Source organism: Pteropus alecto, unplaced genomic scaffold, assembly GCF_000325575.1.
Source record: "Pteropus alecto unplaced genomic scaffold, ASM32557v1 scaffold76, whole genome shotgun sequence".
Lineage (NCBI taxonomy): Eukaryota > Metazoa > Chordata > Mammalia > Chiroptera > Pteropodidae > Pteropus > Pteropus alecto.
In genome coordinates this window covers 5,478,290-5,490,912 of record NW_006443138.1, presented here as the reverse complement: position 1 = coordinate 5,490,912, position 12,623 = coordinate 5,478,290, and the positions used below count along the sequence as shown (strand labels likewise).

General features: G+C 34.0%; 1 protein-coding gene across 1 annotated transcript in view; it reads right to left on the bottom strand.

The window, feature by feature from the left end:
• Positions 1-12,623, bottom strand: part of CAND1 (cullin associated and neddylation dissociated 1) — a 38,721-nt gene that overhangs the window by 2,330 nt on the left and 23,768 nt on the right. The window contains exons 5-14 of the mRNA XM_006923713.3: positions 11,945-12,201; positions 11,758-11,863; positions 8,688-8,833; positions 7,827-8,119; positions 6,248-6,389; positions 4,401-5,894; positions 3,524-3,619; positions 2,296-2,465; positions 2,050-2,214; positions 504-611 (exon numbers count right to left, since the gene is read on the bottom strand). Coding sequence (XP_006923775.1) covers positions 504-611; positions 2,050-2,214; positions 2,296-2,465; positions 3,524-3,619; positions 4,401-5,894; positions 6,248-6,389; positions 7,827-8,119; positions 8,688-8,833; positions 11,758-11,863; positions 11,945-12,201 — 2,977 coding nt within the window. The remainder of the gene's footprint in view (positions 1-503; positions 612-2,049; positions 2,215-2,295; positions 2,466-3,523; positions 3,620-4,400; positions 5,895-6,247; positions 6,390-7,826; positions 8,120-8,687; positions 8,834-11,757; positions 11,864-11,944; positions 12,202-12,623) is intronic.

Here is a 12,623-nt window from a genome sequence, read left to right as displayed (position 1 = left end):
TACCAAGTCTTACTTTGGCTCCACAAAAAAAAAAAACTATTCCTCTAGATACCCCATTCATTCATTATTTTTCAAACATATCATGTACTGACATCTCTGTGCATGAATTCATGTAATAAAATGCCATTTACCTTCTGAATCTAAAAGTATTTCTGACTTTTCAAGATCCATTTTAAATGTCATCACTGTCATATGAAGTCTTCTATGATTCCCATCCCCCACCTCTACCAGAATTAAATATTTCCTCTTTTGGAGACCTAGCACACTTTATCCTATACCAGTACTTCAAAATAAACATTGTTATTATGATAAGTAAAAACTTTTAAGAATAGCATTAAATAGTGCTACGTTTTCTAAAACATTTACACTCCATAGGTTAACTTTTAAAATCAACTGCTACATATACCGTTAGCACACTTAAATTAGGAAAACTACAGTACAGAATCGACTAGGAATCCTGAATACACCAACTCTGGCCTAAGGTGATGTCTACCAATGATTACCTTAGTTGTACATGTGGCACGTAATGGCTCAACAAGTCGGTCCAACCTCTGCAGTACTGCACTTGGACACAGGGTAGAGAGTCTCACCAACATTAAAAATGTTAGCATCTATTAGGAGTAAAAGACAAAATTTAGACTTTGCATTATTTTCTGAAGACAAAATTCCAAATTCTAACAAAGCTTTTAAAGGTAAATAACTAGCGCATACCATAAAGTTTCATTTTAGTGTAATTTGCCATTGGACTCTCATATATTTGTCTCAAACCTTATCTGAGGAATTTTAGTTACAAGTACGAGAAAGACCTTACCTATAATGTGGTCCAAGTGTACAGAACTAGAAAAGTGGTTCTCAATCTTGGCCACACATTAGAACTGGGGAGCTTTAGAAAGATACCCATTCTTCTGCCCCGTTCCCAGAGATTTTTACTTAACCTGTCAGGATAGGGCCACAAATTTAGTATTTTTTAAAAAGCTCATGTGTACCAAAATGGAAAACCATTGAACAAGAAAATAACTAGGAGAAAAGCTTTATAAGTTTCTACTCTTTTTTAAGATTTTCCTAAAAAACAAAAAGACTGGTTATTCAGATTCATCTGTATACAACGTAGTAACCCATAATCTTTTTCTCTTGGACTATAAACTGTAGAATTAAACAGGAGGATCCTATCACTTCCTTGGGGCTCTTATTAAGAGATTCTGGGAGGAGTCAAGTTAATGCCAAATATGGAAACATGAAAGTTGGAGTTCTGATAGTCTGGCTGAATTACTACTGCTCGACTACCACTTTTGCTTGCTTGACCAAACGTCCTGAATGGGAAAGAAAAAGAGACAATGCACTATCTTTCCATGTTTCAAATCACTCTTAAAGTTCAATTTAAAACAGACATGATCAAGTAGGAAAACAAAGAGCAGTTATGAGCAAAGTTCAAGCTCTAAATCTAAAAGGATATGGTTTCTCTCCAGTTGTTTCTACAGATTATTTTGAGCATCTGAAAACAGTATACAGTTCTTCCATGTTATCCTTTGGCAAAACTCTTGGTATTAAACAGTATATTAGACTGGAGAACAAAAATCCCTCATTCGGGTAAATAATATAGTTATCACAAAGAACAGCCCTAAAGACAGCCAAAAAGAATTAGCCAAGAAACGAAGAAAACCCCCATGGGTAATAACTGCAACACAATATTAAGACAGGCCAAAAAGAGCACAGTTTATAGTTTGAAGAGCAAAACCTGTCTGGACTCTTTTTTTGCAGAGAAAGGATCTAGGGACTATGCATTAAGTAAGCTGGCACAGAGAATTTCTTAGAATTTTCTATCCATTTAGACTTCCTCCTCCAATGAAAAGGTTCCTGGAGTTTTCCTGTATGTCGACTGATGTTATAACTGCATCACTATTACTTTCGCATATTATAGTCCATAACACTTAATAAAATCATGACAAGCAAACCAATTCTTCTCACTTAATAGACAAAAGTAAATTACAAGGATAAGTCATGGTAGCTAAGTCTTCTAAAACATTCTATAAACAGGCACGAACATCTTACCTTAATATCATAATGATCCTTCAAACCATCTTCAACATGATTTAGAAATTCAAAGATATCTAGTCTATCAAGACAACTGTCTAAAAGTGTGTACATACACTCAAAAGCTGCCTTTCTAATATCCAGGCCATCATCCACTGTATGCTTAAATGGACCCATTTCTACCTGTTGAAACAAGAAAAAATGTGTGGATATACTTAAAAGTGAAAGATAAGCTGAGAGAAAGTGTAATATAACTTAGCTTACCTCTCTTATAAGCTCCTTTCTAACTTTTGTTTCATTGTAAAGATGTGGAAGAACAGTATCTAGAAGATCCCTTATTAAAGATGGCTTATTATGTGCTGCTGAATTGAATGTGACCAAAGCTACTCTTCTTACATTCAAATCTGGGTCTTCCAATGTCTTTAGGAAATCACCTGAAAAATTATAAGAGAAGCAACACATAATTATGGTAATTAAAATAAAGTATACATTATATTTTTTTCTAAATTGATACTTATTATTGTTGGTATTATTATTGTTTCTTCAATGTGAGCCATGGAAGAATAAGATGAAATACTAAGTGAACTATATAGTTTCCTTTGGCAGCAGGTAAATGACATCTCAATGTGAGTGGATTTGATAACCTATTCTTAAGCACCTATAATACAGAAGGTATGGAGTTAGAGTCCAAAAAGTTTCCTAATTACTCTTATAAATACTTTATAAAAAAGTGGACTGCACAGGGAAGTGATGGAGACAGCAGGCACAAGAATTAATAACTTGAATGATTGTCCTTAGAGTTAAAAATATGATAAACAAGGTGAGGACAGATCCATTGCTTGATAAAGGATGGAATGTTAACAAGTACACAATTTATCAGATGACAAAGAAAAATGTGCCTCTAAAAGCCTTATTTTTATTTGTATCTTTATTTAACAATATATGAATTGGTAAGAGGATAACTATACAAAAGGAGAAAACTGAAACCTAACATAGGACAAAAAGCTAAAGAAACACCCAGCCACTTTAAAACTGATATGTCTGATTTTCTTGCAAATGTGGGCGAGAAATTATAATGCAAAGATCTTTAGAGTCATCCAAACTACTTTGTCAATTTTATGACTTTTGGCAAGAGCCTCAGTTTCCCAGTTTACAGTCTTTTTCCTTTATCCATTAATTATTTTAGGTCATCCACAAAATATAATCATCAAATGTGTAGTGGACTCTAAAGACATCCTAGTGTATTTACTAATTTCAGTTATTTGCAAAATTATCTAGTAATAATTTCAAACTAAGGGATGATAGAATATAAGTATATAAGATATGAGTATATAAGATTATACGTTATCCATTATCTTTCTAATGAAAAATTTACCAACACCCTAAAAGCATTTTAGTTCCTTGGTGATATTTTTAGTTATTGAAACAATTCATTTCTTGACAATTAACTATTAAATAGTTAATCAATATGTTTATCTTTGTTTCCACTTACCTATGCAGTTCTTCAATAGTGGATCAATAGGTTGTGGATGATCAGAAATAGTAAACTTCACAGCTGTAACCACTGAGCTTCGGGCATATGATGAACCTGATTAAAAATAAATTTAAATCTATTGGTATGTTAAGTCTACTAAAATCCATGGCCATCTTTATCATTCTCAAACTACTTCAAATACCACTAGTGTCTTCAATTCTTTAAAGTTCTCTTTGGTCAAGAAGGGTATTTCTTATTGCTATCAGACTACTAACAGAACAGAAACAAAGTTTACTCATCTTAGGAAACATAATCTCATTAGATTTCAAAAGAAACAATTTCTTCTGGGAAGTAGGGGGCCTGGGAGAGCTGCAGTGAAAGATCTAGCCCTCACAAAAGGAAATTAATTGGTTAAATCCATAAATAGCTTATAATATCTTCAAGTATTTTATTTAAAAAGACAGTGATTTCTAAGAATAAATGGCAGTTATTACCTTCTACTTGGCCTAAAGGGATTGAGAGTGGTAAATATGAAAACTCTTCTACGATCTTTCATTTGAACTAAAGAGTAAGTGCACCAATTTTAGTATTATAATTATTACTAGCAAGCTCAAGATATTAATTCAAGAGACACCTGTCTTCCACATTTTAAGACAAGAGTAACATAAAAATATAATGAACACTAGAAAAGATTTATTTAACCATTATCTAATTATACTCTTTATCCTTTTAAACAACAAAGTGTCATTCGAATATGGCTCCATATTACAACATAAAGCAAAGATTCTACATGTAACAAGATACAGGAATGTTTTAACTTCCATATTAGGCATCTTTTAAGGCAACCAACTACTAATAATCAACAAAATCTTTTAAAGAAAATCTAGGTACCCACCTGATATCAAGTACCCCTTAAGCCGTGGAAGAAGAGTTTCTGGATCAATTAGAGTGAGTTTGCCTAAACATTCAGCAACAACATTTCTGGTTCCTTCTTCTGCACACTCACAATGCTTTAGCAATAAGGCCCAGATGTTTTCAACATATGGTTTAAGGCCCACCACTGATGCAGAGCTAATAATTTCCTTCAAGGAATGAAGCAGAAGATACTGCCTTTTGGGTTGACTGGTTATTTCTTGTAAGACAAATGGTAGATATTCAGGAAGGTTGCCCACACTAATGCTGCCTAATGCATAAGATGCAGCTGACTTGACTTCTTCACTAGGAGATGAGAAGGCTTCTAATATTACAGATTTTAGTTCCAGCTGCCCACTTAAGTCAATATGATGCCCAACTTCTCCAAGAGAAAGTAGAGCTAAGAGACGAATGGAATCTGTAGACCTTGAGTTCTTGACATCTTGAATAAACTGACCTACTACAGCTGGTCCTTCTTTAGGACATGCTCGAGTAAGGGCAGCTACACATTTGGCAATGGAATAATAAGACTGTTTGTGAGTAAGAGCTGTGCTCTGAGAATAAACTGGACCAGTCAGCATGCGCAACAAATCCATGTATCCTAGATTATTTGTTCCAGTGACAACCAGAGCTTGGAAAAAGTCTAGCATAGCACTGAGGGCCCCTCCCTGCAATAAAGGTGATCTCACAAGTCCAATAAGTTCATTGAGAATAGATCCACTTATCTTTGAAAGGGAGGAGGGATACACTTTTGCCAGTGTGGTAAGAAAACTGATAGCCATCTGTGAAACATGCATATCACTTTCGCTGATAAGAGGTGGGAGCTCATCTAGAACTGCATCAATCATGGCAGCTGTCAAGCTGTCGCTATAGTTTTTAATTAGAATATCTAGGGCAGAAAGGGTACCCAGTTTCAAAGCTCTCTGGTTTTTCCTGAGAAATGAAGCAAGAATAGGAACCCCTTCTCCCAGGACAGGCCTCAAATCTATCTTCAAAGGTGACCCAGCAATCAGTGTCAATGCTTTCACTGTAGTTAACCGGGTAATTTCATTCTTTAGTCTCTCCAAGAAAATCTGAAGTGTATTAGGCAAGTCAGAACCCAAATTGTCTCCAAGGTTGCAAATAATTTGTCCCATACAGGAAATAGCCCTTTCCTTGACTTCCTGATCAATGTCAGCTGCTTTTAACCTCTTAATGGTACAGGTAAATAGATCTTTGATGTAAGGAGTTGCATCAAACGAGGAAGGCTGATCTAAGGGACGAATTACTTTGACAAGCTGCTGAGTAACAAGAAGTGCTTCAGATGTAATCTTGTAAAATGGGTCTCCAACACAAGCCACCACAGGAGGGACCAAAGCCTGAACATGAGGATGGAAGACTTGAGGAGAGTGGTTACAGAGGATTACATACAGACATGACAAAGCATCAATCTTCAAATTCGATGAGCTTGATTTATCATTCAATGAGAAAATGATCCCTAAAAAGCCAACAACAAAAAAAATTCAATAATTTTTATGCATAGTTTTATGTAAGAAAAATTTTAAAACTAATTCCTAAAATATTGCTGGTTTCTGCTTTATCATATTATCTCTAAAGTAGAAGTTCCACAATCTATGATGAATAGTAGAACCAAAAATTTTTGGATAAGACTTTAAATTTTTACTTGCAAATTCCTAACTTTAGGTGTTCAAGATGGTTCTTTAAAAAAGTTAGTTCTATGTACAAATTAAGTTGTCATAAATTATCCTTTTGAAGGAAACATTTACGCTTATCTAAATCTTAATAAAGTATATAGTAAGTTCCAAAAGTGATTTACTATTTCTTTCATACCTGGTACAAGAACAGGAATGTGTTGCGTTAGGGCCCCAGGTAATACATTTACCAGTTCAGTTAACATGTTAAAACAGCACTGTCGGGTCTTCACACTTTTTTCTTTCATCTGTTTGTGCAGAGCTTTAACAATGTTGGGAACCTGTAATTATCATACACTCATTAGCTGGTTCAGCTATCTATGTAACAAATTACAGGGGATGGGGAGAAAGGGGAGAATTTATCTTTTTGTTGTTAAATTCTTAATTCCACTAACTGCTAACAAGACTAGAAACTTGGTTGCATCAATTACTGTCTCTTGTAACTGTATTTGCTTTATACTAATATACAAAAGCTATCATTAGCTTTCTACAGAGCAACAAAATAATCTTCCTTGATTAGTTTTTAATTATGAAATGCAAAAGACTGAACAGAAATCAAACTAAATAATAAAATTTTCAACTAAAATTTTCAAAACATAAATAGCACAGATAAGCATCAAAGGAAAAATGACAGATTATGGAAAGGAAACCACTAAATGGGTCCTCATTTTTGCTTTTATAGTTTGTTGTTACAGTGAAATCAATCTCACTTCAAATGTAGCTACATGCTAGCAAGAAGAGTATGATTTAAAGATATATGCTTCTAAACTTTCTAATGTCTTGTTAGTCAGTAAAACTTAAATAGGGTATTTACTAATAAAATCTTATGGATACCAGGATACAGCTACACATCACATCAAATAATGATCTGAAAACTAGAGACAAAAGAAAACACCTGATTCATCACAGTATCATCAGAATTTCCTGTGACTTTACCTAACTTCTACACACTCAATTACTTATATCATTCATATACTTCATCTCATTTATTTCTCCAATTCCTCTTCCATGTTCATCTCTAAGTTCACCACAAATTATTTTAATTTGTACTACTTGAAAACAAGCCAGATATGGTATGTATATCCCCTCACCCAGTTTAACTGTTTAATCTGGCTAACACGTTTTGTAATGTATACAAATGCTTAGCATGTACTAAATAGTCAATGAATGGGAGCAATTCTGCTGTAATGTTTAGGATCTGAGAAAAGATGTCCTAAAGTTAAAAATATGTACTTTATTAATAAGAGCTGGCATTTATAAATACTTACTATGCAGTAGGTGCTATTTAAATGTTTACATAGATCACCTCACTACTGTAGGTGGACATTTCTAAGGAAACGCTTATTACAAAGGAGAAAAGTGAGCTTTAATAAAATGACTAATTTCTCTATAATTTCACACAGCTAAATTAGAAATGAAGCCAGTTGTGAACATAAGTAATGTGATTCCACAGCTCTAAGGTACCTCCATTACTATCGAAAATAAAAATTACTGAATCTTAAAATTGTTTTCTTATTTATCCAGTAAAATCAGGAAAACTTCAATCAGGATAAACTATTTACAAGTAACATAATATGTACAAAAATAAACTACTATACAAACATATCCCAGATATGTTTCTCTAAAGATGTTCTGGAACTCACATTTCCATAATAAAATCACAATTTACAAGATCACATTTACTAGCATGGCTTTCAAAACTATATATTTAAACCAACCTGACTCTGAAGCATTGTTAAAGGTGTTTCTCCCTGTTCCATTGCATCAGGGTCACACAGCCAACTTTGCACAGGACGAGTTTGCTTCAAAAGAGAAAGGTATGCATGAAAAACATCTGCCTTTACATTTTCTTCACGTTCTTTAAATCTGGATATCAGCGCAGGAGAGACAGTCTTGTAGAATTCTGGAAGCATTTCATGCCTTGTGCTAACTACAGCATCCAAGCACTTAGCAGCTGCACGTCTCACTTTCCAGCTCATGTCATCATCATCACTGTATTCATCATCACTCCCTAAAGAGAAGTTTTAATGTTAGGCTATTAATCACAGGAGAAGTTTATCGTTTAATAAAGAAAGTGAATGGATATTCATAACTAGTTTTCTAACTTTTCACTAACATATATAGCGATAGATAAGTTTATAAAGAACTAGCGCTTACATAGATGCAGTTAACTTATAAATGTACACAAAAATTAACCTCTAAAAATGATCATGATTGTATTTTTGTTAAAGATTCTCACTGTGGGTAATAAGTTGCTTATTAACCCTTTAAAATCATTAACACAATAAACTCCTTTAGAACACAAATATTTATAAAATCATGTGTCCTAGCTTTTTAAACAATGTGAATAAAAGTTCGATTCAAAGAAATCACTTGACACCATAGGAAAATCAAACAATCAGAGGATTTATAAGATAACCCATAAAGAGACTGTGGTCATAAATAATGTGATAAAAAGAATGGTTACTATTCCCAAGACATTCTGTAGAACTAATTTCCTGAGGAGAAAATCATCTCCACCTGTAACACTGAGTCATTCATGAAAATTTAACAAATTTCTTCTATTTAATTTGAAATACCTTGGTCATCATCATCACCACCATCTGCATCCATGGCATTTTCATCTTCGTCTTCATCATCATAATTATAATTCGGGTCATACGTAAGATATTTAAGACAAATATTTATAATGGTAGAAACATGAGGATATACTTCCTTAGGACATCTGAAGAAACAAAAGCTGCCTTGAGTAACTGTACTTTTGTCCTTGATTCATTACCTGCCAAATTTTGCTTTATTTCCAAATTTTTTCTACTTTAATATAGCAAGTAAGGTAGTTCCTAGCCTTTTCAACATTAATGACCCTACATCTTTCTCTCACATAGGCTTCATGTTTTAAAAGATTTACTTTTCAAATTACGCTTATTTATATCAATTTTAAGATGAACTTTAACCTTCACATTTTAACATCTCTGAAGTGGGGATGATTTTTATAATAAATAGAATGTCAAGGTTAATGTGGGTAGTATAGAAATTTGTATACAGTAGTTCCAATACCTCACCAGTGGATGCCTGAAACTGCAGATAATACTAAACCCTATATATTGTTTTTTCCTATACACACATACATACACTTTTATGGCTTCTCTTTGGCATATCAGAATTGCCAGCATCACTTCTCTTCCATTTGGGATCCACTAGTCATGTACTATATAACGACTTTTCAGTCAATAATGGACCTCATGTATGACAGTGTTCTCATAAGATTATAATGGAGCTGAAAAACTATAGTCTAATGATATAAGGTCTTAATACAAAGCATTACATAGACATTTACCACTGTTACAACTGCCTACAGTATTCAGTACAGTAACATGCTGTACAGATTTGTAGCCTAGGAGCTACAGGAGAACAGGATCTGTCACCCAAAATATGTCTTTGGCATAAGGATTATTCTAGGCTGGTTAATTTTAAGAAATAGTGACAAGGGGAGAAGCTTTGAAAACCAAGTAGAAGTTACCCTTTGTAAAGGACGTTTACATTTATAAGGGAAATCTCTATTTGTAATGGTTTCTCCCTGGCTGTACCAGGAAGAGGATGACCTTATCTCTAGAAACTTGTATCAATGCAGAAGGCAAGGACTCCTCTGCATAACAACCTTACCCTTGTTTATTGTGCTTTTCTCTGTAACATCCCACATCTGACTTCCCCTAAACCCTGACATTTTTTTCTCTTCAGCTGAAGAAGATGGTGTTTAAGGGGTGGCTTCAGCCATTTGACAAGTTACTTGGTTTTTGTGGGTCTCTCCCATGTAGACATGAGGTATACATGTTATTAAACTTTTGTTTGCTTATCTCTTGTTAATCTTTTATTACAGGGAGTTCTCAAACAAGAACCCAGAAGGTAGAGAGAAAATTATTTTTCCTCCCCTATACCATACAGCCTAGGTGTATAGTAAGCTATACCACCTAGGTCTGTGTAAGTGTACTTACTCTATGATGTTTGCACAAGAATGAAATCACTTAACGAGGAATATCTCAGAACATATGCCCATCACTAGGCAGCACATGACTGTATTCAGTACAATAAGAGTTACTTGAGCACAAGTACCGCAATACTGCAACATGCAACAGTAGATTTGATAATCAAGACAGCTACTAACTAAAGGTCTGGTAGCATATACAGCATGGATATGCTGGACAAAGGGATGACATCCTGCAGGATGCTGTGATTCATTAGACTACTCAAAACTGACTTTTGTTTGCTTATCTCTTGTTAATCTTTTATTACAGGGAGTTCTCAAACAAGAACCCAGAAGGTAGAGAGAAAATTATTTTTCCTCCCCTATACCATACAGCCTAGGTGTATAGTAAGCTATACCACCTAGGTCTGTGTAAGTGTACTTACTCTATGATGTTTGCACAAGAATGAAATCACTTAACGAGGAATATCTCAGAACATATGCCCATCACTAGGCAGCACATGACTGTATTCAGTACAATAAGAGTTACTTGAGCACAAGTACCGCAATACTGCAACATGCAACAGTAGATTTGATAATCAAGACAGCTACTAACTAAAGGTCTGGTAGCATATACAGCATGGATATGCTGGACAAAGGGATGACTGACATCCTGCAGGATGCTGTGATTCATTAGACTACTCAAAACTGTGTGCAATTTAAAACTTATGAATTATTTCTGGAATTTTCCATTTAATATTTTCGGACCACAGTTGACAGTGCGTAACTGAAATCGCAGAAAGAGAAACCACGGATAAGCGGGTACTACTGTAAGCCGTATCTTCTCAACATATGACTATAAGACTAAGCTCAGATGAACTTGCTCTTTAGCAACTAGTATTATTTGTGGAAGCGCCAGTGCACATTCACCTAGGTTTGGTCTTCTAGCTATATGTTGAAAAGACAGAACATATAAATATCTCAAAATAAAGGAATAATTTGTTTCTCAATTAAAAAGATGAAAATTAATTTCACAATTTCCAATTTTAACTATTTCATATGACTATAAAGCTACTAAAAACCATCAGTGGCAAGGAATTGTTGCAGATTACAACCACTGAAGTCTCAAGACACTGTACTGTGCTACTACACTAACAATTCTAGTCAAAGGAAAAAAAACTGTTACTAAGCCAGTATGGCCCCTTACAGTACATAAATGCAGCTTTTATTATTAAAACCAAGGTTTCCAAATTGAGAATCACTGCCCTAACAAAATGGAAGTGACAGATCTCAAAAACTATTGAAAAGATATGAAATTTTTGACCAGATGGTGTTTAAAGGGTGGCTTATCCTGGTGCTGCTCTCTCATAATAGACTACATTATTAAATTAATCCAGAAGACAATTATAAATACTTTTCCTAAGTTCTTTAAAAATAAAGCCTAACAATGAAAAGGAAACATTTAATAATAAATATAAGGACTATATTTTAAAATATAAAATTTTATTCAGTCCAAATACCAACTGGTTATTAGTGTGATAAGAATTTAATTAAAACACATCTAAGATCCAAATCCTGATTCTCTGTAAAATAACCCATTTCTCCTTACCCACCTAATCTAGATCTTAAATATTATTCTATTCGGAAGAAAATTTTTCACTTGAAAAATAAAGACCTTAAAAACTTACCTTCTCACAAACGATTCAAAGGCTTGAATGCAATATTCTCTTAACTCATCGTCATCTACATTACAAAATTTTACCACCAAAGGAATTATCTTCTCAAGGTATTCACCTAAGAAAAGCATATTGGTCCTTAAAAACATTCATGAATACTTTTTTAAAGAAAACTTTAAAATATTTAAACATTTCTTACCTATTCTATGACCAGCTTGCCTACTAATAGCAGCAATGCACTGTATGTAGGTTCTTGTTGTTGACATGGAATCATTTTTGGACAGCTCTGACAACAGATGTTCGATAAGATCTACAAAAACTATATTTCCACAGCTCATAACCAGATGGCCAAGAGCAATAATAGTTCTTTTCCTCACTGCAAGTCTAGGGCTGGTCAACTGAGGGAGCAGACAGGTCAGAATTGAAGGATGGAAATTAACAAGAAGTCCTCCTTGCCTTAAAAAAAGAAAGAAAACAACGAATAAATTCAAGATATCTAAGCATTACTGAAATGTCTGGCCTCTGAATTCAATGTATTCAAACAGTAAAAATCTACATGACATATTCCAAATTCAGAATGAAAACTAAATTCTTACTATCTCTACCAACCCAAATGAAAACCTGAGCTAAGTGAATGTTGTTTTGAAATTTGTACGCCTAAATTATCTTCTGGAATCTAAAACTATATGCCCATTTATAGGATATCCAACCAACAGGCTTGAGAGAACATCAAAAACAAACAAACAAAAAAACAAAAAAAAAAAACCACAAAAATCAAAAGAAAACCAATGATCTTGTCACTTTTCCCCTTTCCAGATCTCTAAATTAATATTCTCTATTGGTAGCTTTTTCTCTATTATAGCTTTTTAGGGGTTCAC